Genomic DNA, 26862 nt, shown 5'->3' with positions numbered 1-26862 from the left:
ATGCGCGGGGAGGGCGGCGGCCGGTGCGCGGGGGAGGGCGGCGGCCGGTGCGTGGGGGAGGGCAGCGGCCGGTGCGCGGGGGTGGGCGGTGCCGGCGTGGGAGGGAGACGGCGAGGTTTTTTTGGTGGGATCGGGTCGAACCTGGTGTGTTTTGTTTTGGGTTTCGGGGTGGGCTTGTTTCTTTTTGTCGTACTGATTTAGATCCTATAAGGGGAACGGGGATCCTATATATATAGTGTTACTATTCATCACCCAGGGTGCAGAATAAGTTATTCTTCACCCGAGGTAATCTTACGATCATTTCATAATTAAATTACGTTTCAAATTCAAATAGTTACATTCTTATTGATTCACTACGTAAAATTTGACATAAGAAAATAAAAATATAGGTCATAAGACAAGAAAATTTGCAGTTTATGTGTATTTTAGACTATATTTTTATGTTTGTAATTTTACATAACATAAAATATTTTTTACGGCGATTATATATTTTTGTTACGGTCCCTTTTTACGTCGGAAATAAGACAAAACTTACGAAACGTAAAATTACGGTGCATTGATGGTAAAATAGAGGGGGGTGAAGAATAACTATTCCTCACCTAGGGTGACGAATAGCGCGACCCTATATATTCTTTTTTATCGCCTCTTTTTTCGTCTGGAGTCTCATCCCGACTTGTGGGGGAATCATAGTCTCCATCATCCTTTCCTCACATGGGACAATGCTCTAATAATGAAGATCATCACACTTTTATTTACTTACAACTCAATACTTAGAACAGAATATGACTCTATGTGAATGCCTCTGGCGCTGTACCGGGATGTGCAATGAATCAAGAGTGACATGTATAAAAAATTTATGAATGGTGCCATGCCACAAATACGATGTCAACTACATGATCATGCAAAGCAATCTGACTATGATGAGCATGTCATAATAAAAGGAACACTGGAAAGTTGCATGGCAATATATCTCGGAATGGCTATGTAAATGCCATAATAGGTACGTATGGTGGCTGTTTTAATGAAGGTAAATGATGGGTTTATGGTACCGGCGAAAGTTGCACGGTACAAGAGAGGCTATCAATGGTGGAAGGGTGAGAGTGCGTACAATCCATGGACTCAACATTAGTTATAAAGAACTCACATACTTATTGCAAAAATCTACAAGTCATCAAAACCAAACACTACGCGCATGCTCCTAGAGGGATAGATTGGTAGGAAAAGACCATTGCTCGTCCTCGACCACCACTCATAGGGAAGGCACTCAAAGAACACCTCGTGCTTCAAATTTGTCACACAACGGTTACCATACGTGCATGCTACGGGACTTGCCAACCTGAACACAAGTATTTCTCAATTCCACAGTTACTCAACTAGCACAACTCTTATATCACCATCTTTATATCTCAGAACAATTATCAAGTATCAAACTTCTCATAGTTTTTAATGCACTCTATATGAAAGTTTTTATTATACCCATCTTGAATGCCTATCATATTAGTACTAATTTTATAACCAAAGCAAGTTACCATGCTGTTCTAAAATACTCTCAAAATAATATAAGTGAAGCATGAGAGATCAATAATTTCTATAAAATAAACCACCACCGTGCTCTAAAAGATATAAGTGAAGCACTGATACGTCTCTAACGTATCTATAATTTTTGATTGCTCCATGCTATATTATCTACTGTTTTGGACATTATTGGGCTTTATTATCCACTTTTATATTATTTTTGGGACTAACCTATTATCCGGAGGCCCAGCCCAGAATTGCTGTTTTTTTTGCCTATTTTAGGGTTTTGAAGAAAAGGAATATCAAACGGAGTCCAAACGGAATGAAACCTTCGGGAACGTGATTTTCTCACCGAACATGATCCAGGAGACTTGGACCCTATGTCAAGAAATAAAGGAGGAGGCCACGAGGTAGGGGGCGCGCCTACCCCCCTAGGCACGCTCTCCACCCTCGTGGGCCCCCTGTTGCTCCACCGACGTACTCCTTCCTCCTATATATACCTACGTACCCCCAAACGACCAAGTACAGAGCCAAAACCCTAATCCCACCACCGTAACTTCCTATATCCACGAGATCCCATCTTGGGGCCTGTTCCGAAGCTCCGCCGGAGGGGGCATCCATCACGGAGGGCTTCTACATCAACACCATAGCCTCTCCGATGAAGTGTGAGTAGTTCACCTCAGACCTTCGGGTCCATAGTTATTAGCTAGATGGCTTCTTCTCTCTTTTTGGATTGCAATACAATGTTCTCCCCCTCTCTTGTGGAGATCTATTCGATGTATTATTCTTTTTGTGGTGTGTTTGTTGAGACCGATGAATTGTGGGTTTATGATCAAGATTATCTATGAACAATATTTGAATCTTCTCTGAATTCTTTTATGTATGATTGGTTATCTTTGCAAGTCTCTTCGAATTATCAGTTTGGTTTGGCCTACTAGATTGATCTTTCTTGCAATGGGAGAAGTGCTTAGCTTTGGGTTCAATCTTGCGGTGTCCTTTCCCAATGACAGTAGGGCAGCAAGGCACGTATTGTATTATTGCCATCGAGGATAACAAGATGGGGTTTTTATCATACTGCATGAATTTATCCCTCTACATCATGTCACCTTGCTTAAGGCGTTACTCTGTTTTCATGAACTTAATACTCTAGATGCATGCTCGATAGCGGTCGATGAGTGGAGTAATAGTAGTAGATGCAGGCAGGAGTCGGTCTACTTGTCTCGGACGTGATGCCTATATACATGATCATACCCAGATATTCTCATAACTATGCTCAATTCTGTCAATTGCTCAATAGTAATTCGTTCACCCACCGTAAAATACTTATGCTCTTGAGAGAAGCCACTAGTGAAACCTATGGCCCCCGGGTCTATCTTCATCATATTAATCTTCCAATACTTAGTTATTTCCTTTGCTTTTTTACTTTGCTTTTATTTTACTTTGCATCTTTATCACAAAAATACCAAAAATATTATCTTATCATATCTATCAGATCTCACTCTCGTAAGTGACTGTGAAGGGATTGACAACCCCTTATCATGTTGGTTGCGAGGAGTTATTAGTTTCGTGCATGTACTAGGGACGCGTGCGCAACCTCCTACTGGATTGATACCTTGGTTCTCAAAAACTGAGGGAAATACTTACGCTACTTTGCTGCGTCATCCTTTCCTCTTCGGGGAAATCCAACGCAGTGCTCAAGAGGTAGCAAGAAGAATTTCTGGCCCCGTTGCCGGGGAGGTTCGTGCAAGTCAAGATTTGACTCCCGACAACGAGCCATTTCTGGCGCCAAGTCTACGCAAAATTCAATATACCAAGTACCCATCACAACCCTTATCTCCCGCATTACATTATTTGCCATTTGCCTCTCGTTTTCCTCCCCCCCACTTCACCATTGCCGTTTTATTCGCCCTCTCTCTCTATCCTCCCTCTCTTTCTCTATTTGCCTCTTTTTGCCCGTTTGCTTTTTGTTTGCTTGTGTGTTGGATTGCTTGCTTGTCACGATGGCTCAAGATAACACTAAATTGTGTGACTTTACCAATACCAACAACAATGATTTTATTAGCACTCCGATTGCTCCTCTTACCGATGCTGAATCTTGTGAAATTAATGTTGTTTTGCTGAATCTTGTCATGAAAGATCCGTTTTCCGACCTTCCTAGTGAAGATGTCGCTACACATCTAAATAGCTTCGTTGATTTGTGTGATATGCAAAAGAAGAAAGATGTGGACAATGATATTGTTAAGTTGAAGCTATTTCCTTTTTCGCTTAGAGATCATGCTAAAGCTTGGTTTTCGTCTTTGCCTAAAAATAGTATTGATTCTTGGAACAAGTGCAAAGATGCTTTTATCTCTAAGTATTTTCCTCCCGCTAAGATCATCTCCCTCAGAAACAATATTATGAATTTTAAGCAACTTGATCATGAACATGTTGCACAAGCTTGGGACAGGATGAAATTAATGATACGTAATTGCCCTACTCATGGTTTGAATTTGTGGATGATTATACAAAATTTTTATGCCGGATTGAATTTTGCTTCTAGAAATCTTTTACATTCGGTCGCGGGAGACACTTTTATGGAAATCACTTTAGGATAAGCTACTAAACTCCTAGATAATATTATGGTTAATTATTCTCAATGGAATACTGAAAGATCTTCTAATAAAAAGGTGCATGCGATAGAAGAAATTAATGTTTTGAGTGGAAAGATGGATGAACTTATGAAATTATTTGCTAGTAAGAGTGTTTCTTCTGATCCTAATGATATGCCCTTGTCTACTTTGATTGAGAATAATAATGAATCTATGGATGTGAATTTTGTTGGTAGGAATAATTTTGGTAACAACGCGCATAGAGGATATTTTAATCCTAGGCCTTATCCTAGTAATCCCTCTAATAATTATGGTAATTCCTACAACAATTCTTATGGAAATTATAATAAGTTTTCCTCTGATTTTGAATCTAATATTAAAGAATTTATTACTTTGCAAAAGAATTTCAATGCTTTGATTGAAGAAAAATTGCTTAAGATTGATGATTTGGCTAGGAACGTGGATAGAATTTCTCTTGATGTTGATTCTTTGAAACTTAGATCTATTCCACCTAAGCATGATATCAATGAGTCTCTCAAAGCCATGAGAATTTCCATTGATGAGTGCAAAGAAAGAACCGCTAGGATGCGTGCTAAGAAAGATGCCTGTATAAGAGCGTGTTCTTCTAGTTCCTATGAAAATAAAGATGAAGATCTAAAAGTTATTGATGAATCCCCTATTAAATCTTTGTTTTGCAATATGAATCTTAATAATGATGGGATTGATCATGATTCACCTTTACCTAGAAGGCGTTCCAAAAATTCGGAGTTTTTAGATCTCGATGCTAAATTTGATGAAAGTGGGATTGAAGAAATTAAAACCCTAGATGTTGCTAAACCCACTATTTTGGATTTCAAGGAATTTAATTATGAAAATTCCTCTTCGATTGATTGTATTTCCTTGTTGCAATCCGTGCTAAATTCTCCTCATGCTTATAGTCAAAATAAAACGTTTACTAAACATATCGTTGATGCCTTGATGCAATATTACGAAGAAAAACTTGAGTTGGAAGTTTCTATCCCTAGAAAACTTTATGATGAGTGGGATACAACTATTAAAATTAAGATTAAAGATCATGAGTTATATGCTTTATGTGATTTGGGTGCTAATGTTTCCACGGTCCCAAAGACTTTGTGCGATTTGTTAGGTTTCCGTGATTTTGATGATTGCTCTCTAAACTTGCACCTTGCGGATTACACTATTAAGAAACCTATGGGAAGAATTAATAATGTTCTTATTGTCGCAAATAGGAGTTATGTTCTTCATGTCTTATTATTCTTGGTAGACCTTTCCTTAGAACGATTGGTGCAATTATAGATATGAAGGAAGGAAATATGAGATTCCAATTTCCGTTAAGGAAAGGCATGGAACACTTTCCTAGAAAGAAAATTAAATTACCTTATGAATCTATTATGAGAGCCACTTATGGATGGCCTACCAAAGATGGCAATACCTAGATCTATCCTTGCTTTTTATGCCTAGCTAAGGGCGTTAAACGATAGCGCTTGGTTGGAGGCAACCCAATTTTATTTTTATTCCTTGTTTTTTTCTCTGGTTTATTAATAAATAATTTACCTAGCCTCTGTTTTGGTTGTGTTTTTTGTGTTTAATTAGTGTTTGTGCCAAGTAGAACCGTTGGGAAGACTTGGGGAAAGTCTTGATATCTTGCTGTAAAAAACAGAAACTTTAGCGCTCACGAGAACTGCCGCCATTTTTATTTGGAAAGTTCTATTTAGTTAATTATTTTTGAAGATTATTAATAGATAAATTCCTCACTTCCATCAATTTATTTTAAATTTTTAGGGGTTCCAGATCTTGCGCTAGCTACAGATTACTACAGACTGTTCTGTTTTTGACAGATTCTGTTTTACGTGTGTTGTTTGCTTATTTTGATGAATCTATGGCTAGTAAAATAGTTTATAAACCATATAGAAGTTGGAATACAGTAGGTTTAACACCAATATAAATAAATAATGATTTAATTACAGTACCTTGAAGTGGTCTTTTGTTTTCTTTCGCTAACGGAGCTCACGAGATTTTCTACTTTGAGTTTTGTGTTGTGAAGTTTTCAAGTTTTGGGTAAAGATTTGATGGATTATGGAACAAGGAGTGGAAAGAGCATAAGCTTGGGGATGCCCATGGCACCCCCAAGATAATCTAAGGACACATAAAAGCCAAATCTTGGGGATGCCCCAGAAGGCATCCCCTCTTTCATCTACTTCTATCGGTAACTTTACTTGGAGCTATATTTTTATTCACCACATGATATGTGTTTTGCTTGGAGCGTCTTGTATGATTTGAGTCTTTGCTTTTTAGTTTACCACAATCATCTTTGCTGTACACACCTTTTGAGAGAGCCATACATGATTTGGAATTTGTTAGAATACTCTATGTGCTTCGCTTATATCATTTGAGTTATATAGTTTTGCTCTAGTACTTCACTTATATCTTTTAGAGCACGGTGGTGGATTTGTTTTATAGAAACTATTGATCTCTCATGATTCACTTAGATTATTTTGAGAGTCTTAAATAGCATGGTAATTTTCTATAATCCTAATATGCTAGGTATTCAAGATTAGTAAAAATCTTCCTATGAGTGTTTTGAATACTAAGAGAAGTTTGGTGCTTGATGATTGTTTTGAGATATGGAGGTAATAATATCAAATTCGTGCTAGTTGAGTAGTTCTGAATTTGAGAAATGCTTGTCTTGAAGTTTGGAAGTCCCATAGCATGCACGTATGGTAAAGTTATGTAACAAATTTGAAACATGTGTTCTTTGATTGTCCTCCTTATGAGTGGCGGTCGGGGACGAGCGATGGTATTTTCCTACAAATCTATCCCCCTAGGAGCATGCGCGTAATGCTTGGTTTTTGATGACTTGTAGATTTTTGCAATAAGTATGTGAGTTCTTTATGACTAATGTTGAGTCCATGGATTATACGCACTCTCACCCTTCCATCATTGCTAGCCTCTTCGGTACCATGCATTGCCCTTTCTCACATTGAGAGTTGGTGCAAACTTCGCCGGTGCATCCAAACCCTGTGATATGATACGCTCTTTCACGAATAAACCTCCTTATATCTTCCTCAAAACAGCCACCATACCTACCTATTATGGCATTTACATAGCCATTCCGAGATATATTGCTGAGGGAGTCCTGGATTAGGGGGTCTCCGGACAGCCGGACTAGATCCTTTGGCCGGACTGTTGGACTATGAAGATACAAGATTGGAGACTTCGTCCCGTGTCCGGATGGGACTCTACTTGGTGTGGAAGGCAAGCTAGGCAATACGGATATGGATATCTCCTCCTTTGTAACCAACCTTGTGTAACCCTAGCCCCCTCTGGTGTCTATATAAACCGGAGGGTTTTAGTCTGTAGGACAACATACAATCATACCATAGGCTAGCTTCTAGGGTTTAGCCTCTCCGATCTCATGGTAGATCAACTCTTGTACTACTCATATTATCAAGAATAATCAAGCAGGACGTATGGTTTTACTTCCATCAAGAGGGCCCGAACCTGGGTAAAACATCGTGTCCCCAGCCTCCTGTTACCACCCGCCTTAGACGCACAGTTCGGGACCCCCTATCCGAGATCCGCCGGTTTTGACACTGACATTGGTGCTTTCATTGAGAGTTCCTCTGTGCTGTCACCATAAGGAAGAATGCCTTGTCTCGTTGTTAAGAACAACATCACCGCCGGGGGAGCCCTAGCTGTCGGCCAAACTCTCCGGCTAGGCAGTTTCATCATGACCGACCGTTCGGCTGCTGCCCCGACGATGACTTCTCGGGTCATCGAAAACAACCTCCACGTCGGCTCGGAATTCGCCGAGCAGATGGGTCCAATGGAGCTCTCTTCCCTAAACGAGCTCTTGGATCGCATCGCCGCATTGGGAGTCGCTACGGACTATGATCCGATTGGGCTTAAACCCGATCAAAGGGAGATTAACTCTCCACCAGTCACCCACCATGTTGCGGTGGTGGAGGAACAATACGACGATTCCTCTTCTATCTTGAGGACTAACTATGTACGGATTCCTGAGCTCTCCGAGCCGGATACCCGTTTACGGGAGGACATCACCCAAGCCTTGAACCTAGCGTCACGCAGCGGGCCAGACTTATCGGGCAATATACCGGAACCCGAAATTCCAATATTGGAAACACCTCGGCCCCTGGGTCTCAGATTGGGTAGGGGTTCGGACTCAATTCCACCCACCCGCCCAGACATAAACGATCTTTCCCACATCACGCAAGAGCCCCATGAAATAGTACATCATTATTGGGCCAGATTCCTCCTTGTAATGAACAAGGTTAAGGACTGTCGCGAGGAAGACGCAGTCTCATTTTTCTGTAATAACTGCACGGACAAGGGAATCCTTAACGCCTTAAGTCACCGTGACATATCACGCTTCGCTGACTTGGCATCCATAGTACGAAAGTATTGTGCGATGGAAAGCGCCTGGAAAACCAAAACGAAATTTTGGGATAATCCGGCTAAGAATATACACCCAGTCCGAAGTAAAAGGGTGCACTATCATAAGACACCCGAGTTAGTTACAAAGAAACAAAAACCCTCTACAGGGCATGGAACCGTATTGGAGGGATGGCTTAACGGACCCTGCAAAATTCATAGCACAGCGGATACCATACCAACACACAACCTCAGAGCATGTTGGATACTCCGGCAGGTGGCCAAAAGTGGCGAGGGTCTTTTTATCCCAAATACCACAGATTACCATCCCGTGGATAACAATACGGTATTAACAGTTTTTGAAACCTTCGCATTCAATAATAGGCGCAAGCGAACACTCCGCAGCCTCGCCGAAATCTGCCAAGTAGCAGCAATGAATCCATGGAGTGACACGGCTATTACCTTCAATGCCAGTGACGAACCTAAATTCTGAACTGCCCGAGCACCAGCTGCACTGGTCCTCAGTCCAATTGTGGATGGCTTTCGACTCACCAAAGTACTCATGGACGGCGGCAGTGGATTAAACCTCATCTATGAGGAAACTCTTCAGAAAATGGAAATAGACTGGAACCGCATTGAGCAAAGTAGCACAACCTTCAGAGGAATCATCCCTAGTCGGGAAGCATGCTGTGATGGGAAAATCACACTAGATGTGGTATTCGGCATGCCGGAGAACTATAGGTCCGAAGAAATTACATTCCATGTGGCCCTGTTTAGTAGTGGATACCACGCCCTTTTAGGACGGGAGGCGTTCACGATCTTCCAAGCCATACCCCATTATGGGTACATGAAGCTCAAAATGCCCGGGCCCAACGGAATCATCACTCTCGCTAGTGATCCGGACACAACACTCCGTGCCGGAAACAAAACAGCCGCATTGGCCCTCGAGGCATTATCCGAAGCCCTCTCGGCCGAGGAATTAACTGCGCTCCATGGTGGACAGGGACGATGTAATACTTGACAAGAGATCCAAGTCCACCTCTTTTAAACCAGCGGACGAAATAGTCAAATTCCAAGTCCACCCAACGGACCCTACAAAAACAGCTTCCATCGGGGCATAGTTAAACCCCGCCGTGGACGCCGCACTACGAGAGTTCCTGCGTGAGAATTGGGACATATTCACCTGGCACCACTCAGACATGCTAGGAATCCCACGCAGGCTGGCCGAGCATAGCCTCAGTATCGTAAAGGGATTCAAGCCGGTCAAGCAGGCTCTTCGGTGTTTCTCTGAACCTAAGAGACAGGCTATGGGAGAGGAACTAGCCAAGTTATTGGAGGCCGGATTCATTAGAGAAATAAAACACTCGGACTGGCTAGCAAACCTGGTGATGGTACCAAAGAAGGACAAATCCTGGCGCCTCTGTGTCGATTTCAAGGACCTCAACAAGGCTTGCCCAAAGGATCCCTTCCCCCTCCCCCGCATCGATCAAATTATCAATGCTACCGCAGACACGAGTCATTGTGTTTCCTCGACGCATACTCCGGCTACCACCAAATCAAGATGGCGGAGTCCGACCAAGCCGCAACGACATTTATCACACCATACGACCCATTCTGTTTCAACACAATGCCTTTTGGGCTCAAAAACGCCGGCGCAACGTATCAGCGCATGATTCAGACATGTCTGGAGAAACATATCGGTAAAACAGTAGAGGCATAAATAGATGATGTGGTCGTCAAAACCAAACACGTCGACTCTCTAATAGACGACTTGAGGCTCACATTCGACAACCTCCGAACATACGACATCAAGCTCAATCCGAAAAAAATGTGTTTTCAGCGTGCCAGCCGGAAAACTCCTGGGTTTCATTGTCTCCAGTAGAGGAATTGAAGCTAATCCGGCCAAAATTCGAGCTTTGTCACAGTTGGCTACCCCAACAGACCTCAAGCAAATCCAGAAATTAACTGGATGTGTGGCAGCTCTAAGCCGCTTTATCTCCCACTTAGGAGAAAAGGCATTACCCCTTTATCGCCTCCTTTGATGCACCGAACACTTTGAGTGGACGGACGCCGCCACAGCCGGATTGGAAGAAATAAAAGCCATACTGGCAACCAACCCAATCCTGGCCGCGCCAAACATCGGTGAACCAATGTTGTTGTACATTGCGGCAACTCACCAAGTTGTAAGCGCAGTGCTCGTCGTTGAACGAGAAGCTGACAGACATAAATTCCCTCTTCAAAAGCCGGTATACAATGTATCCACCGTCCTCACTCCATGCAAATCACAGTACCCACATTACCAAAAGATAGCCTATGCGGTATTCATGGCATCCCGGAAGCTGCGACACTACTTTCAGGAGTGTTCGATTAAAGTAGCCTCGAAAGTGCCACTTAATGATATTATAAACAACCGCGACGCTACGGGCCGGATTGCCAAATGGGCAATTGTGCTCCTCCCGTTTGACATAACATACAAACCTCGGTGAGCCATTAAATCGCAAGTATTGGCCGACTTTGTCGCTGAATGGACGGAAGCCGAACTCCCTAAAGAGTACGGCGCATACTCCAATTGGATCATGCATTTCGACGACTCTAAAATGCTGGCTGGTCTAGGGGCTGGCGTCGTCCTGACGTCCCCAACCGGAGATACCGTTCAGTATGTACTGCAGATACTGTATACAGACTCCAACAACGCAGCCGAATACGAAGCTCTACTGCATGGTCTTCGGATGGCAGTCTCCACGGGCATTCAACGCCTGGAGGTGCGTGGGGATTCAAACCTTGCAATATCCCAAATAAATGGAGACTTCGATGCCAAGGATCCGAAGATGGCGGCCTATCGAAACACCGTCCTAAATATGTCAGCTCGGTTTAAGGGGCTCGAATTTCACCATGTGGCTCGGGAAAACAATCAGGCGGCGGATATCCTCGCCCGCATCGGCACAAAACGCAACGCGGTCCCCCCAACATCTTTTTGGAGAGGTTGTTTAAGCCATCGGTGGTATGGGAAGGGGACACCAGTAACAATAGTCCGGTCCCGGCCAAAACGCCCGACACCGAACACTCTGACATAATCGGAGGCTCTGCCACCGAAATAACACCTTCAGCCCACGTAATAATGGTCGTCATCGCCCCGTGGACAAAACCATTCCTGGCCTACCTAACTAGGCAGGAACTTCCCGAGGACCAAAATGAGGCACGCTGCATAGTGCGGCGATCTAAAGCCTACAGGGTCCACGAGGGAGAGCTATATAAAAAAGCACTATCGGAGTCCTTCAAAGGTGCATCTCCGAAGAGGAAGGGCGGAAGATTTTGGCAGAAATTCACGCCGGACTCGGCGGTCATCACGCTGCAGCCCGGGCCCTCGTAAGCAAGGCCTTCCATACAGGTTTTTATTGGCCGACGGCCCGGGCAGACACATAGGACTTGGTCCAACGCTGCGCCGGTTGCCAGCTTTTTGCAAACCAAAGCCATATGCCACCCACCGCCCTCCAAACAATCCCCATTACCTGGCCCTTCGCGGTCTGGGGGCTTGACATGGTCGGACCCCTTAAGGGGGGAACCCACAAGAAAAAATACCTACTGGTCATGGTGGATAAATTCACCAAATGGATAGAAGCCAAACCTGTTAAAACAGCCAAATCCGGACCGGTGATAGACTTCATATCCGGGGTTGTACACCGTTATGGCGTCCCCCACAACATCATCACTGACAACGGCACGAACTTCACGGCCGACAAGGTCAAACTCTCGTGCAGCAACATGGGCATCAAGCTCGATTATGCTTCCGTCTATCACCCACAAACCAACGGCCAAGTCAAGCGAGCAAATGGTCTTATCATGAGTGGCATTAAACCCAGATTAGTGCGGTCCTTAACAGAGTCTAACTCGCACTGGGTAGAGGAGCTCGACTCCGTACTCTGGGGGCTGTGGACCACGCCGGATCGCAGTACCGGATATACACCCTTCTTTATGGTATACGGCGTAGAGGCAGTCCTGCCCTGCGACATAATTCATGACTCACCTCGAGTGCACATGTACGAAGAAAGAGAGGCCGAGCTCGATCGGCAGGACAGTCTAGACACCCTGGAGGAAGAGCGCGACGTGGCAAAAGCCCGTTCCGCATTTTATCAGCAACAAACTCGCAGATACCAAAACAGAGAAGTACGGGCCAAAACTTATAACATTGGCGAGTTAGTTCTACGCCTGCCGGAGAAGAAAAAGTCCAAGCTCAAGCCCAAATGGGAAGGTCCCTTCATTATTGACCAAGTTCTGACTGGTGGAGTGTACCGTCTGCGGGATGCATCGAATAATCGACTTGAGCCAAACCCATGGAACGCAGCCAGGCTCCGAAGTTTCTACGCCTAGCGCCGGACTCTATGTTTGTCTCCTTCCTCTGCCCATTTTTTGCATATATATATTATCTGTCTTTTTTCTCTTTCTTTCTTTTATTCTTTTTGAAGGCCTTCAAGGGCCAACTTGTGCCTCGCTTGCACATTATAGATACGCTAACCACGCTCAATATACCTGGGGGCTTCTTACACACAAAAGCTTAATTATCCATCTGGGCTTCATGCCCAACACATGTGTTATTCTTCCACATGTACCTTTTCTTCGCCATTATATGCATCGATATGACTTAAGTTTTGGCCAAGCTGGGTCGCCTGGCTCTTGTATTTATGCCCTACGTTCCCTTTAATTCGGCTAGGGCATAAGGGGAGCACCTCTGCGATTGTTACTGCCGGGTCAGCTGGATGTGTACCTCAGACTAGGTGAAGCCGAAAGCTAGCGTTCTTAAGGGAATATTCGGTCGGTGAACAAAAGATGATTTTTTTTTATTTTCCATATGTGCCCCCAGATGTTTTTTCCTGCGTTTCCTCTCGCAGTCCGGACATGCACTTTAGGGCATGCATACCCAGGGAAAGGAACGCTTAATGGAACTATTCTCCCTGGAAGATGTTTCTTACTACCCATGTAATATAACATAACTAGTTGGGCACTTGTCTGTTCAAGCACTAATGACCCCTACGCCTGGTCTCCACGCATACCCCGGTTCTTATATAACTGAGCGGGTATTCGGATACACTTCGGACTATCGGGTCCCGAGGTTGAAGCGAAAAGGTCCGCCCTGACAAATGATCTACAATCCGGCTAGAAGGCATTAAACATGTCATTTTAATTACATAGTCATGTGGACTGACTAAATTCCTCTTCTATACCGTCCAACAAGCAGGCTAGCCTACAATCCTATTGGGAATACTTTGCGGCTAATTCTACTTGCCCATAGACTAAGCTAACGGGGATCTCTTTCCCGTCGGGCCCCACAGGTCCGACCTCGGCCATGTGATTTGGGTCAGCCTTGGTATACCGCGTCTTCACCATGGCCCAGGCTTCCCTGGCACCTTGACGGCAGGCAGATATCTTCCATAATCGGAAGCACCGCCGCGCTCCCTTGAGCTTCTCCACAAGCTCTCCAACGCCTTCTGGCAGGGAGACGGATGGCCACAAGGCCTGGGCAATAACTTGCATCACCCGCCGAACTTGTTCATGCAGTTGTGAGAGCTCGGATAGAAGATCACCCGCAGACCCGGGCATCTCCTCCGCGGGATGACCCGTCAGCGTACCTGCAGACATAACTCTGTTAGCCGGCTTCTCTGCCGTCCCCTTTATTAAGGGTTCATTCAAGCACTTACTAAATATGCCATGTCGAAGCCGCTTATTCTCCTTCTCGGAGTCTGCAAGCTGGGCTCGAACATCTTTCAGTTCCACGCTCAGCTTGGTATTGGCGTCTTGGAGCTTGTTTTTCTCCCGCCTGACCTCAGTCAGCACGCGTTCGCCAGCCTTTAGCTATCGTACGGCATGCTGCTCCTCCGGATTCTCTCCGGATTCATCTGCAACATCTATTATTAGATCTGCAGCCATGCCGCATGCTATATGGTACCTATCATTCTTTGAAAAAAATGTTACCAGTTGGGGACTTTTTAGGTTCCTTCAATGCGGCAACAGCGGCCCGAAGTTGGCTCTTGCATTCCTCCAGCTCCTGTGACAGTCGACTATTCTTCTCTGTAAGAACCTGCACAATAAGATGATTCTTAAATCAGTTCTGCTAACTGTTTCAAGTCTCAGGGGCTACTGATACATATAATCGTCAGATTTTCTTACCCGTACATCGTTTACATACTGGTCCGTGGCTCTGGCTAGACCATTTTGGGTAGCACGGAGGTACGCCTCTCCAGAATTGAAGGCATCAAATGCCTCTGGTGAGAAGCAAGCGTCACAGAGTACGGCCCGGCGACGCCTATGATTCATGGTACTCTCCACTTATGAATGTGTAGCGGATAACCTATCCGCATCCTCTGTAGGGGGACTATCCGGCGTCCTCCCCATGTCGGCTTCCGCCTCTATGTCCTGTCCTGGAGCCCGACTGGTGGAAGCATGATCGGCAGCCTCACCGGACATATTCTGGCGAGCGTTTTTTCTATTAAAGAAACATGGACGTCATTACATCTCAAAAAAGATGACAACCACGGAGCGGGGTTTCTGTCATACCTCTGCGCCAGCGTCTCCGTCCTGACCGCCTTTCTTTTTGGCCTGCCCGGCCTCGGTGCCTCTTGTGGGCGAGTTGCTGCGGGTTCGGCATGGCGTCCCGAATGCCTTCCCTATAAAAACACCATATTTATATGGTAGGTGAAGTGTCTAAAAGGGGATCCTAGTTTTTGGAGTTGGGATTTTTGGTTTTTCTCACGTGCGACGCAGGAAGCAGTCCGAGATAGTCAGCCGTAATGGCCACCATGGCGTCATCACAGCTTAATTGATAGAACTGCCGGTCTATCAGCTCCACGAATATGACCGGATCTTCTTCAAGTTCGGCACCAAGGGCCCGGTCAGGGTCCTCTGGTTGTGGAGATGGGCTGCTAACCTCCCTTATGGCTTTTCGCAGTTCCTGCCGCAAAATGTCAAGGTGAGTACCTACGACAAAGAATGCGGTAAGAACGGGAGTAAGAAGAGGTAACTCACCCAGCTTGGAGGGTTGTACATGGAGAATCCATCCTGTGGCTTGATGCGGATGAACTCCTCTTCCTCTCCCTTGAACAATTCGGACAGAATTTTTGCTAAAGCGGCAGCGTTGTCCAGACCCTTACGCCCGCAACGGGTGGCATCATCTTCCCCGTTAAAACACCACAAGGGGTGCCCTTGATATTGAAGTGGTTGCACTCCCCGCATTATGCATATTGACATAACCTCGATTACTGTCAATCCTGATTGAGCCAGCACTTTAATCCGGTTCATCATGTAAAGGACTTCTCCATTGTCTTCCTCCTGGGGCTCCGTGGGTGCCAACTTCGGCGTTTCTTCAGAGGGGCATTGCTGAACTCAGGAAGACCCCACCGAACAGGGTCCGGAAGGGGGACGTCCTTCATATAAAACCATTCCGAAGGCCAGTCTTCAGACTTTTTCTTCGGAGTACCGGACAGGTATCCGATTTCGGCGATGCGCCATATTTCGGCTCCGCCCACTTGATAAAGTGACCCCTTCTATGTGCGAGGGACGAGGCAAAATAACCTTTTCCACAGCTCGAAATGAGCCTCGCAGCCCAGGAATAACTCGCCGAGGGCAACATAGCCAGCGATGTGTAAAATGGAAGCAGGGGGTGAAATTATGCAGTTGGAGGCCATAAAACTCTAGGAGCCCACGGAGGAACAGATGAATTGGAAATCTGAGTCCCCTCAATAAATAAGGGACAAGGCATACCCGCTCCCCCGTAGAGGGGCTGGGGAAGCTCTCTGCTTGCTCCCCGCCATTGTAGGTGGCGAGCCCGGCTCGGACGGGCACCATATATGCCGGAGGGAGAAATCCCTTAGTCTGCAGTTCGACTAATCGACTGTGTAGGACTGAACACCTCTCCCAATCACCGGGCTTGGGGCTATGGGGGCGAGAGGAGGAGCTGTGGAGGTCGGCCATGTTGGAGTGGATCTTTCCGAAGCACGTTCCGATGGATTCTCGCTGGGGGAGGATGGTATGGATTGGATCTAAGAATCCCCATCCCTTTAATAGACAATTTGTTTATCTGGCTAGGGGGGCGAATGTAAAAACGCCCTGGCGCCTCGCATTCATTCGACGCGTGGAATGTAGCCCTTATTGGGCGCAGAAGCCAAGAGGTTCAACATTTATGGTACCGGACACTGCCTAACAAACGTTTGAAATTTGGAGAAGAACCCGCCGTGCAATGCCGAAGACAACACTGCGCACCGTACTCATCGTCATTGAAGCCTGGTTCAGGGGCTACTAAGGGAGTCCTGGATTAGGGGGTCTCCGGACAGCCGGACTATATCCTTTGGCCGGACTGTTGGACTATGAAGATACAAGATTGGAGACTTCGTCCCGTGTCCGGATGGGACTCTACTTGGCGTGGAAGGCAAGCTAGGAAATACGGATATGGATATCTCCTCCTTTGTAACCAACCTTGTGTAACCCTAGCCCCCTCCGGTGTCTATATAAACCGGAGGGTTTTAGTCCGTAGGACAACATACAATCATACCATAGGCTAGCTTCTAGGGTTTAGCCTCTCTGATCTCGTGGTAGATCAACTCTTGTACTACTCATATTATCAAGAATAATCAAGCAGGACGTAGGGTTTTACCTCCATCAAGAGGGCCCAAACCTGGGTAAAACATCATGTCCCCAGCCTCCTGTTACCATCCGCCTTAGACGCATAGTTCGGGACCCCCTACCCAAGATCCGCCGGTTTTGACACCGACATTGGTGCTTTCATTGAGAGTTCCTCTGTGCCGTCACCATAAGGAAGGATGCCTCGTCTCATTGTTAAGAACAACATCACCGTCGGGGGAGCCCTGGCTATCGGCCAAACTCTCCGGCTAGGCAGTTTCATCATGACCGCCCGTTCGGTTGCTGCCCCGATGATGACTTCTCGGGTCATCGAAAACAACCTCCACGTCGGCTCGGAATTCGCCGAGCAGATGGGTCCAATGGAGCTCTCTTCCCTAAACGAGCTCTTGGATCGCATCGCCGCATTGGGAGTCGCTACGGACTATGATCCGATTGGGCTTAAACCCGATCAAAGGGAGATTAACTCTCCACCGGTCACCCACCTTGTTGCGGTGGTGGAGGAACAATACGACGATTCCTCTTCTATCTTGAATTCTAACTATGTCCGGATTCCTGAGCTCTCCGAGCCGGATACCCATTTACAGGAGGACATCACCCAAGCCCTGAACCTAGAGTCAGGCAGCGGGCCAGACTTATCGGGCAACATACCGGAACCCAAAATTCCAATATTGGAAACACCTCGGCCCCTGGGTCTCAGATTGGGTAGGGGTTCGGACTCAATTCCACCCACCCGCCCAGACATAAACAATCTTTCCCACATCACGCAAGAGCCCCATGAAATAGTACATCATTATTGGGCCAGATTCCTCCTTGTAATGAACAAGGTTAAGGACTGTCGCGAGGAAGACACAGTCTCATTTTTCTGTAATAACTGCACGGACAAGGGAATCCTTAACGCCTTAAGTCGTCGTGACATTTCACGCTTCGCTGACTTGGCATCCATAGTATGAAAGTACTGTGCGATGGAAAGCGCCTGGAAAACCGAAACAAAATTTTGGGATAATCCGGCTAAGAATATACACCTGGTCCGAAGTAAAAGGGTGCACTATCATAAGACACCCGAGTTAGTTACAAAGAAACAAAAACCCTCTACAGGGCATGGAACCGTATTAGAGGGATGACTTAACAGACCCTGCAAAATTCATAGCACAGCGGATACCATACCAACGCACAGCCTCAGAGCATGTTGGATACTCCGGCAGGTGGCCAAAAGTGGCGAGGATCTTCTTATCCCAAATACCACAGGGTACCATCCCATGGATAACAATACGGTATTAACAGTTTTTGAAACCGTCGCATCAAATAATAGGCGCAAGCAAACAGTCCGCAGTCTCGCCGAAATCTGCCATGTAGCAGCAATGAATCCACGGAGTGACACGGCTATTACCTTCAATGCCAGTGACGAACCTAAATTCCGAACTGCCTGAGCACCGGCTGCACTGGTCCTCAGTCCAATTGTGGACGGCTTTCGACTCACCAAAGTACTCATGGACTGCGGCAGTGGATTAAACCTCATCTATGAGGAAACTCTTCAGAAAATGGAAATATACTGGAACCGCATTGAGCAAAGCAGCACAACCTTCAGAGGAATCATCCCCAGTCGGGAAGCACGCTGTGCTGGGAAAATCACACTAGATGCGGTATTCGGCACACCGGAGAACTATAGGTCCGAAGAAATTACATTCGAAGTGGCCCTGTTCAGTAGTGGATACCACGCCCTTTTAGGACGGGAGGCGTTCATGATCTTCCAAGCCATACCCATTATGGGTACATGAAGCTCAAAATGCCCGGGCCCAACGGTCACTCTCGCTAATGATCCGGACACAGCACTCCGCGCCAAAAACAAAACAGCCGCATTGGCCCTCAAGGCATTATCCGAAGCCCTCTCGACCAAGGAATTAACTGCGCTACGCTCCACCATTCCGTTTATCATGACACATTCATCATTGTCATATTGCTTACCATGATCATGTAGTTGACATAGTATTTGTGGCAAAGCCACCGCTCATAATTCTTTCATACATGTCACTCTTGATTCATTGCATATCCCGGTACACCGCCGGAGGCATTCATATAGTCATCTTTTGTTCTAGTATGGAGTTGTAATCATTGAGTTGTAAATAAATAGAAGTGTGATGATCATCATTTTCTAGAGCATTGTCCCAAGTGAGGAATATAAAAAAAAGAAGGCCCAAAAAATCGAGAAAAGGAGAGAAGGGACAATGCTACTATCCTTTGCCACACTTGTGCTTCAAAGTAGCACCATAATCTTCATGATAGAGAGTCTTTTGTTTTGTCACTTTCATATACTAGTGGGAATTTTCATTATAGAACTTGGCTTGTATATTCCAACAATGGGCCTCCTCAAGTGCCCTAGGTCTTCGTGAGCAAGCAAGTTGGATGCACACCCACTTAGTTTCTTTTGTTAAGCTTTCATACATTTATAGCTCTAGTGCATCCGTTGCATGGCAATACCTACTCCTTGCATTAACATCAATCGATGGGCATCTCCATAGCCCAGTGATTAGCCTCGTTGATGTGAGACTTTCTCTTTTTTTTGTCTTCTCCACATAACCCCCATCATCATATTCTATTCCACCCATAGTGCTATATCCATGGCTCGCGCTCATATATTGCGTGAAGGTTGATAGGTTTGAGATTACTAAAGTATGAAACAATTTCTTGGCTTGTCATCGGGGTTGTGCATGATGAGAGCATTCTTGTGTGATGAAAATGGAGCATGACTAAACTATATGATTTTGTAGGGATGAACTTTCTTTGGCCATGTTATTTTGAGAAGACATAATTGCTTAGTTAGTATGCTTGAAGTATTATTATTTTTATGTCAATATGAACTTTTATCTTGAATCTTTCGGATCTGAATATTCATTAAGAAGAATTACACTAAAATTATGCCAAGTAGCACTCCGCATCAAAAATTCTGTTTTTATCATTTACCTACTCGAGGACGAGCGAGAATTAAGCTTGGGGATGCTTGATACGTCTCCAACGTATCTATAATATTATATTGCTCCATGCTATATTATCTACTGTTTTGGACATTATTGGGCTTTATTATCCACTTTTATATTATTTTGGGGACTAACCTATTAACCGGAGGCCCAGCCTAGAATTGCTGTTTTTTGCCTATTTTAGGGTTTCGAAGAAAAGGAATATCAAATGGAGTCCAAACGGAATGAAACCTTCGGGAACGTGATTTTCTCACCAAACATGATCCAGGAGACTTGGACCCTACGTCAAGAAATAAAGGAGGAGGCCACGAGGTAGGGGGCACGCCTACCCCCCCCAGACGCGCCCTCCACCCTCGTGGGGCCCCTGTTGCTCTATTGATGTACTCCTTCCTCCTATATATATACCTATGTACCGCCAAACAATCAGATACGGAGCCGAATCCCTAATTCCACCGCCGTAACTTCCTGTATCCACGAGATCCCATCTTGGGGCCGGTTCCGGAGCTCCGCTGGAGGGGGCATCCATCACGTAGGGCTTCTACATCAACACCATACCCTCCCCGATGAAGTGTGAGTAGTTTACCTCAGACCTTCGAGTCCATAGTTATTAGCTAGATGGCTTCTTCTCTCTCTTTGGATCTCAATACAAATTTCTCCACGATTCTCGTGGAGATCTATTCGATGTAATCTTCTTTTGCGATGTGTTTGTTGAGACCGATGAATTGTGGGTTTATGATCAAGATTATCTATGAACAATATTTGAATCTTCTCTGAATTCTTTTATGTATGATTGGTTATCTTTGCAAGTCTCTTCGAATTATCAGTTTGGTTTGGCCTGCTAGATTGATCTTTCTTGCAATGGGAGAAGTGCTTAGCTTTGGGTTCAATCTTGCGGTGTCCTTTCCCAGTGATAGCAGGGGCAGCAAGGCACGTATTGTATTGTTGCCATTGAGGATAACAAGATGTTTTTTTATCATATTGCATGAATTTATCCCTCTACATCATGTCATCTTGATTAAGGCGTTACTCTGTTTTCATGAACTTAATACTCTAGATGCATGCTGGATAGCTGTCGATGAGTGGAGTAATAGTAGTAGATGCAGGCAGGAGTCGGTCTACTTGTCTCGGACGTGATGCCTATATACATGATCATACCCACATATTCTCATAACTATGCTCAATTCTGCCAATTGCTCAACAGTAATTTGTTCACCCACCGTAAAATACTTATGCTCTTGAGAGAAGCCACTAGTGAAACCTATGGCCCCCGGGTCTATCTTTATCATATTAATCTTCCAATACTTAGTTATTTCCTTTGCTTTTTACTTTGCTTTTATTTTGCTTTGCATCTTTATCACAAAAATACCAAAAATATTATCTTATCATATCTATCAGATCTCACTCTCGTAAGTGACCGTGAAGGGATTGACAACCCCTTATCATGTTGGTTGTGAGGAGATATTTGTTTTGTGCAGGTACTAGGGACGCGCGCGCAACCTTCTACTGGATTTATACCTTGGTTCTCAAAAACTAAGGGAAATACTTACGCTACTTTGCTGCATCATCCTTTCCTCTTCGGGGAAATCCAACGCAGTGCTCCAGAGGTAGCAAGCACTAGAGCAAAATTATCTAGCTCAAAAGATATAAGTGAAGCACATAGAGTATTCTAATAAATTCCGACTCATGTGTGTCTCTCTCAAAAGGTGTGTACGGCAAGGATGATTGTGGTAAACTAAAAAGCAAAGACTCAAATCATACAAAACGCTCCAAGCAAAAAACATATCATGTGATGAATAAAAATATAGCCTCAAATAAAGTTACCGATAGACGAAGACGAAAGAGGGGATGCCTTTCGGGGCATCCCCAAGCTTAGGCTTTTGGTTGTCCTTGAATTTTACCTTGGGGTGCCTTGGGAATCACCAAGCTTAGGCTCTTGCCACTCCTTGTTCCAAAATCCATCAAATCTTTACCCAAAAACTTGAAAACTTCACAACGCAAAACTCAACAGAAAATCTCATGAGCTCCGTTAGTATAAGAAAACAAACCACCACTTTAATGTATTGTAATTAACTCATTCTTTATTTATATTAGTGTTAAACCTACTGTATTCCAACTTCTCTATGGTTCATACCCCCGATACTAGCCATAGTTTCATCAAAATAAGCAAACAACACACAAAAAGCAGAATCTGCAAAACAGAACAGTCTGTAGCAATATGGAGGTTTCGAATACTTCTGTAACTCCAAAAATTCCAAAAAATTAGGACGGCCTAAATAATATATTGATCTACTACAGTTGGAATTGGTATTTTATCGCTCTTTGGTAAAAAATGAAAATTATTCTTGTGAGCGCATACTTTCTGTTTTTATCAGCAAGATCAAACAACAATCACCCAAGAAGATCCTAAAGGATTTACTTGGCACAAACACTAATTAAAACATAAAAACACAATCATAACAGAGGCTAGATGAATTATTTATTACTAAACAGGAGGCAAAAGCAAAGAAGAAAAATAAATTTGGGTTGTCTCCCAACAAGCGCTATCGTTTCACGCCCCTAGCTTGGCATAAAAACAAGAATAGATCTAGGTATTGTCATCTTTGGTATGCAGTCCATAAGTGGCTCTCATAATAGATTCATAAGGAAATTTAATTTTCTTCCTAGGAAAGTGTTCCATGCCTTTCCTTAATGGAATTTGGAATCTAATATTTGCCATGATTTCAGATCTGAACCGTTTATGTTATCACCATTATATCCATGTTCTAGATCCGATCTTGCAAGTTATAGTCACCTACTACGTGTTATGATCCGGCAACCCCGGGGTGACAATAGTCGGGACCACTCCTGGTGATGACCACAGTTTGAGGAGTTCATGTATTCACCATGTGCTAATGCTTTGTTCCGGTTCTCGATTAAAAGGAGGCCTTAATATCCCTTAGTTTCCAATAGGACGTCGCTGCCACGGGAGGGTAGGACAAAAGATGTCATGCAAGTTCTTTCCATAAGCACGTATGACTATTTATGGAATACATGCCTACATTATATTGATGAACTGGAGCTACTGCCGTATCGCCCTAGGTTATAACTATCTCATGATGAATATCATCCAACAAGACACTGATCCAATGCCTACGAATTTGTCTTATATTGATCTTGCTAAGTTACTACAACAATCGTTATTGTTGCACTTGTTAGAAGACTATTGCTATCACTGTTACCATTACCAAAACTATCATATTACTTTGCTACTGATCACGTTGCTGCAGATAATTAATCTCCGGGTGTGGTTGAATTGACAACTTAGCTGCTAATACCTTCAAATATTCTTTGGCTCCCCTTGTGTTGAATCTATAAATTTGGGTTGAATACTCTACCCTCGTAAACTGTTGCGATCCCCTATACTTGTGGGTTATCAGACGTCATCGAGCGGAACGTGTGCAGAACTCGGAGGTGACACACGTTCGGTGCTTGATCGTTCGGAATAAGAAGAAGTTTGACTACATCAACCGCGTTGTCAAACGCTTCCGCTTTCGGTCTACGAGGGTACGTAGACACACTCTCCCCCTTTCGCTGCTATGCATCTCCTAGATAGACCTTGCATGAGCATAGGATTTTTTTTGAAATTGCATGCTACGTTCCCCAACACTACTTTCCAATTCGAGAGAAGGTACAATTACCTCGTCAAGTTCTACTTTCCTCCCACTCACTTCTTTCAAGAGAAACTCCTTCTCTAGAAAGTTTCCATTCTTGGCAACAAAGATCTTGCCTTAGGATCTGTGGTAGAAGGTGTACCCAATTATTTCCTCAGGGTATCCTATGAAGATGCACTTCTCCGATTCAGATTCAAGCTTATCAGGCTGGAGCCTTTTGACATAAGTGTTGCAAACCCAAACTTTAAGAAACGATAGCTTAGGTTTCTTGCCAAATGAAAGTTCATACGGTGTCGTCTCAATGGATTTAGACAGTGCCCTATTTAACGTGAATGCAGCTGTCTCTAATGCATAACCCCAAAATGATAGTGGTAAATCGGTAAGAGACATCATAGATTGCACCATATCTAATAAAGTACGGTTAAGACGTTTGGACACACCATTACGCTGTGGTGTTCTAGGTGGCGTGAGTCATTGTGAAACTATTTCAAATTGTTTTAAATGAAGGCCAAACTCGTAACTCAATTATTTGCCTCCATGATCAGATTGTAGAAACTTTATTTTCTTGTTATGATGATTCTATACTTCACTCTGAAATTCTTTGAACTTTTCAAATGTTTCAGACTTGTGTTTCATTAAGTAAATATACCCATATCTACTTAAATCATCTGTGAAGGTCGGAAAATAACAATACCTGGCGTGTACCTCAACACTCATCAGACCACATACATCGGTATGTATTATTTCCAATAAGTAATTAGCTTGCTCCATTGTTCCGGAGAAAGGAGTTTTAGTCATCTTGCCCATGAGGCATGGTTCTCAAGTATCAAATGATTCCTAATCAAGTGATTCCAAAAGTCCATCAGCATGGTGTTTCTTCACGCATTTTAAACCAATATGACTTAAACGGCAGTGCCACAAATATGTTGCACTATCATTATCAACTTTGCATCTTTTGGCATCAATATTATGAATATGTGTATCACTACGATCGAGATTCAGTAAACCATTTACATTGGGTGTATGACCATAGAAGGTTTTATTCATATAAACAGAACAACAATTATTCTCTGACTTAAATGAATAACCGTATCGCAATAAACATGATCCAATCATATTCATGCTCAACGCAAACGCCAAATAACATTTAGTTAGGTCCAACACTAATCCGGGAGGTAGAAGGAGTGTTCGATGGTGATCTTATCAACCTTGGAATCACTTCCAACACACATCGTCACCTCGCCCTTAACTAGTCTTTGTTCATTTTGCAACTCTTTTTTGGAGTTACTGATCTTAGCAACTAACCGGTATCAAATACCCAGGGGTTGCTATGAACACTAGTAAATTATACATCAATAACATGTATGTCATATATACCTTTTTTCACTTTGCCATCCTTCCTATCCGCCAAATATTTGGGGTAGTTCCACTTCCAGTGACCATTTCCTTTGTAGTAGAAGCACTCAGTTTCAGGCTTGGGTCTATCTTTGTGCTCCTCCACGGGAGTGGCAATTTTCTTGCCATTCTTTTTGAAGTTCCCTTTCTTTCCCTCAACCTTTTTCTTGAAACTAGTGGTCTTGTTCAACACATGATGCTCTTTCTTGATTTCTACCTTCACCGATTTCAGCATCGCATAGAGCTCGAGAATCATTTTCGTCATCCCTTGCATATTATAGTTCATCACTAAGTTCTAGTAGCTTGGTGATAGTGACTACAAAACTCTGTCAATCACTATCTTATCTGGAAGACTAACTCCCACTTAATTCAAGCGATTGTAGTACCCAGACATTCTGAGCACATGCTCACTGGTTGAGCTATTCTCCTCCATCTTGTAGGCAAAGTACTTGTCAGAGGTCTCATACCTCTCGACACGGGCATGAGTCTGAAATACCAATTTCATCTCCTGGAACATCTCATATGCTCCATGGTGTTCAAAACGCTTTTGAAGTCCCAGTTCTAAGCCGTAAAGCATGGCGCACTAAACTATTAAGCAGTCATCATATCGAGCTTGCCAAACGTCCATAACGTCTGCATCTGCTCCTGCAATAGGCGTGTCACCTAGTGGTGCATCAAGGACATAATTCTTCTGTGCAGCAATGAGGATAATCCTCAGATCACGGACCCAGTCTGCATCATTGCTACTATCATATTTCAACTTAGTTTTCTCTAGGAACATATCAAAAAATATACAGGAGCAATATCGCGAGCTATTAATCTAGAACATAGATATGCAAAACTACCTAGACTAAGTTCATGATAAATTAAGTTCAATTAATCATATTACTTAAGAACTCCCACTTAGATAGACATCCCTCAAGTCATCTAAACGATACGTGATCCAAATCAACTAAACCATGTCCAATCATCACATGAGATGGAGTAGTCATCAATGGTGAACATCTCTATGTTGATCATATCTACTGTATGATTCACGTTCTACATGTCGGTCTCCAGTTCCGAGGTCATATCTGTACATGCTAGGCTCTGATACGTCTATAATTTTTGATTGCTCCATGCTATGTTATCTACTGTTTTGGGCAATATTGGGCTTTATTATCCACTTTTATATTATTTTTGGGACAAACCTATTAACCGGAGGCCCAGCCTAGAATTGCTGTTTTTTGCCTATTTTAGTGTTTCGAAGAAAAGGAATATCAAACGGAGTCGAAACGGAACGAAATCAACTGGAGAAGTTATTTTTGGAAGGAAAGCTACCGGATGGACTTGGACCCCACCTCAGGAGCCAAGGGAGGTGCTCATGAGGGTGGGGGGCGCACCCCCCCTAGGGCATGCCCCCCTGCCTCATTGCCCCCCCGAAGCTCCATCGACGTACTTCCTGCACCCATATATACCTACGTACCCTAAAACTTCCAGAAGAGACAATAGATCGGGAGTTCCGCCGCCAGAAGCCTCCATAGCCACCGAAAACTAATCTAGACCCGTTCTGGCACCCTGCCGGAGGGGCATCTTTCTCCGGTGGCCATCTTCATCATCCCGGTGCTCTCCATGACGAGGAGGGAGTAGTTCTCCCTCAGGGCTGAGGGTAGGTACCAGTAGCTATGTGTTTGATCTCTCTCTCTCGTGTTCTTGAGATGG

General features: G+C 44.2%; 1 protein-coding gene across 1 annotated transcript in view; it reads left to right on the top strand.

Moving 5' to 3' along the window:
- The window catches only part of LOC119283659 (protein BZR1 homolog 1-like), a 48525-nt gene continuing 21663 nt past the window's right edge, over positions 1-26862 (top strand). The window contains exon 1 of the mRNA XM_037563113.1: positions 1-144. Within this exon, the coding sequence (XP_037419010.1) occupies positions 1-144 (144 nt within the window). The remainder of the gene's footprint in view (positions 145-26862) is intronic.

The sequence above is a fragment of the Triticum dicoccoides genome, chromosome 4A (genome assembly GCF_002162155.2).
Source record: "Triticum dicoccoides isolate Atlit2015 ecotype Zavitan chromosome 4A, WEW_v2.0, whole genome shotgun sequence".
Classification (NCBI taxonomy): domain Eukaryota; kingdom Viridiplantae; phylum Streptophyta; class Magnoliopsida; order Poales; family Poaceae; genus Triticum; species Triticum dicoccoides.
This window is presented reverse-complemented; position numbering and strand designations above follow the sequence as displayed.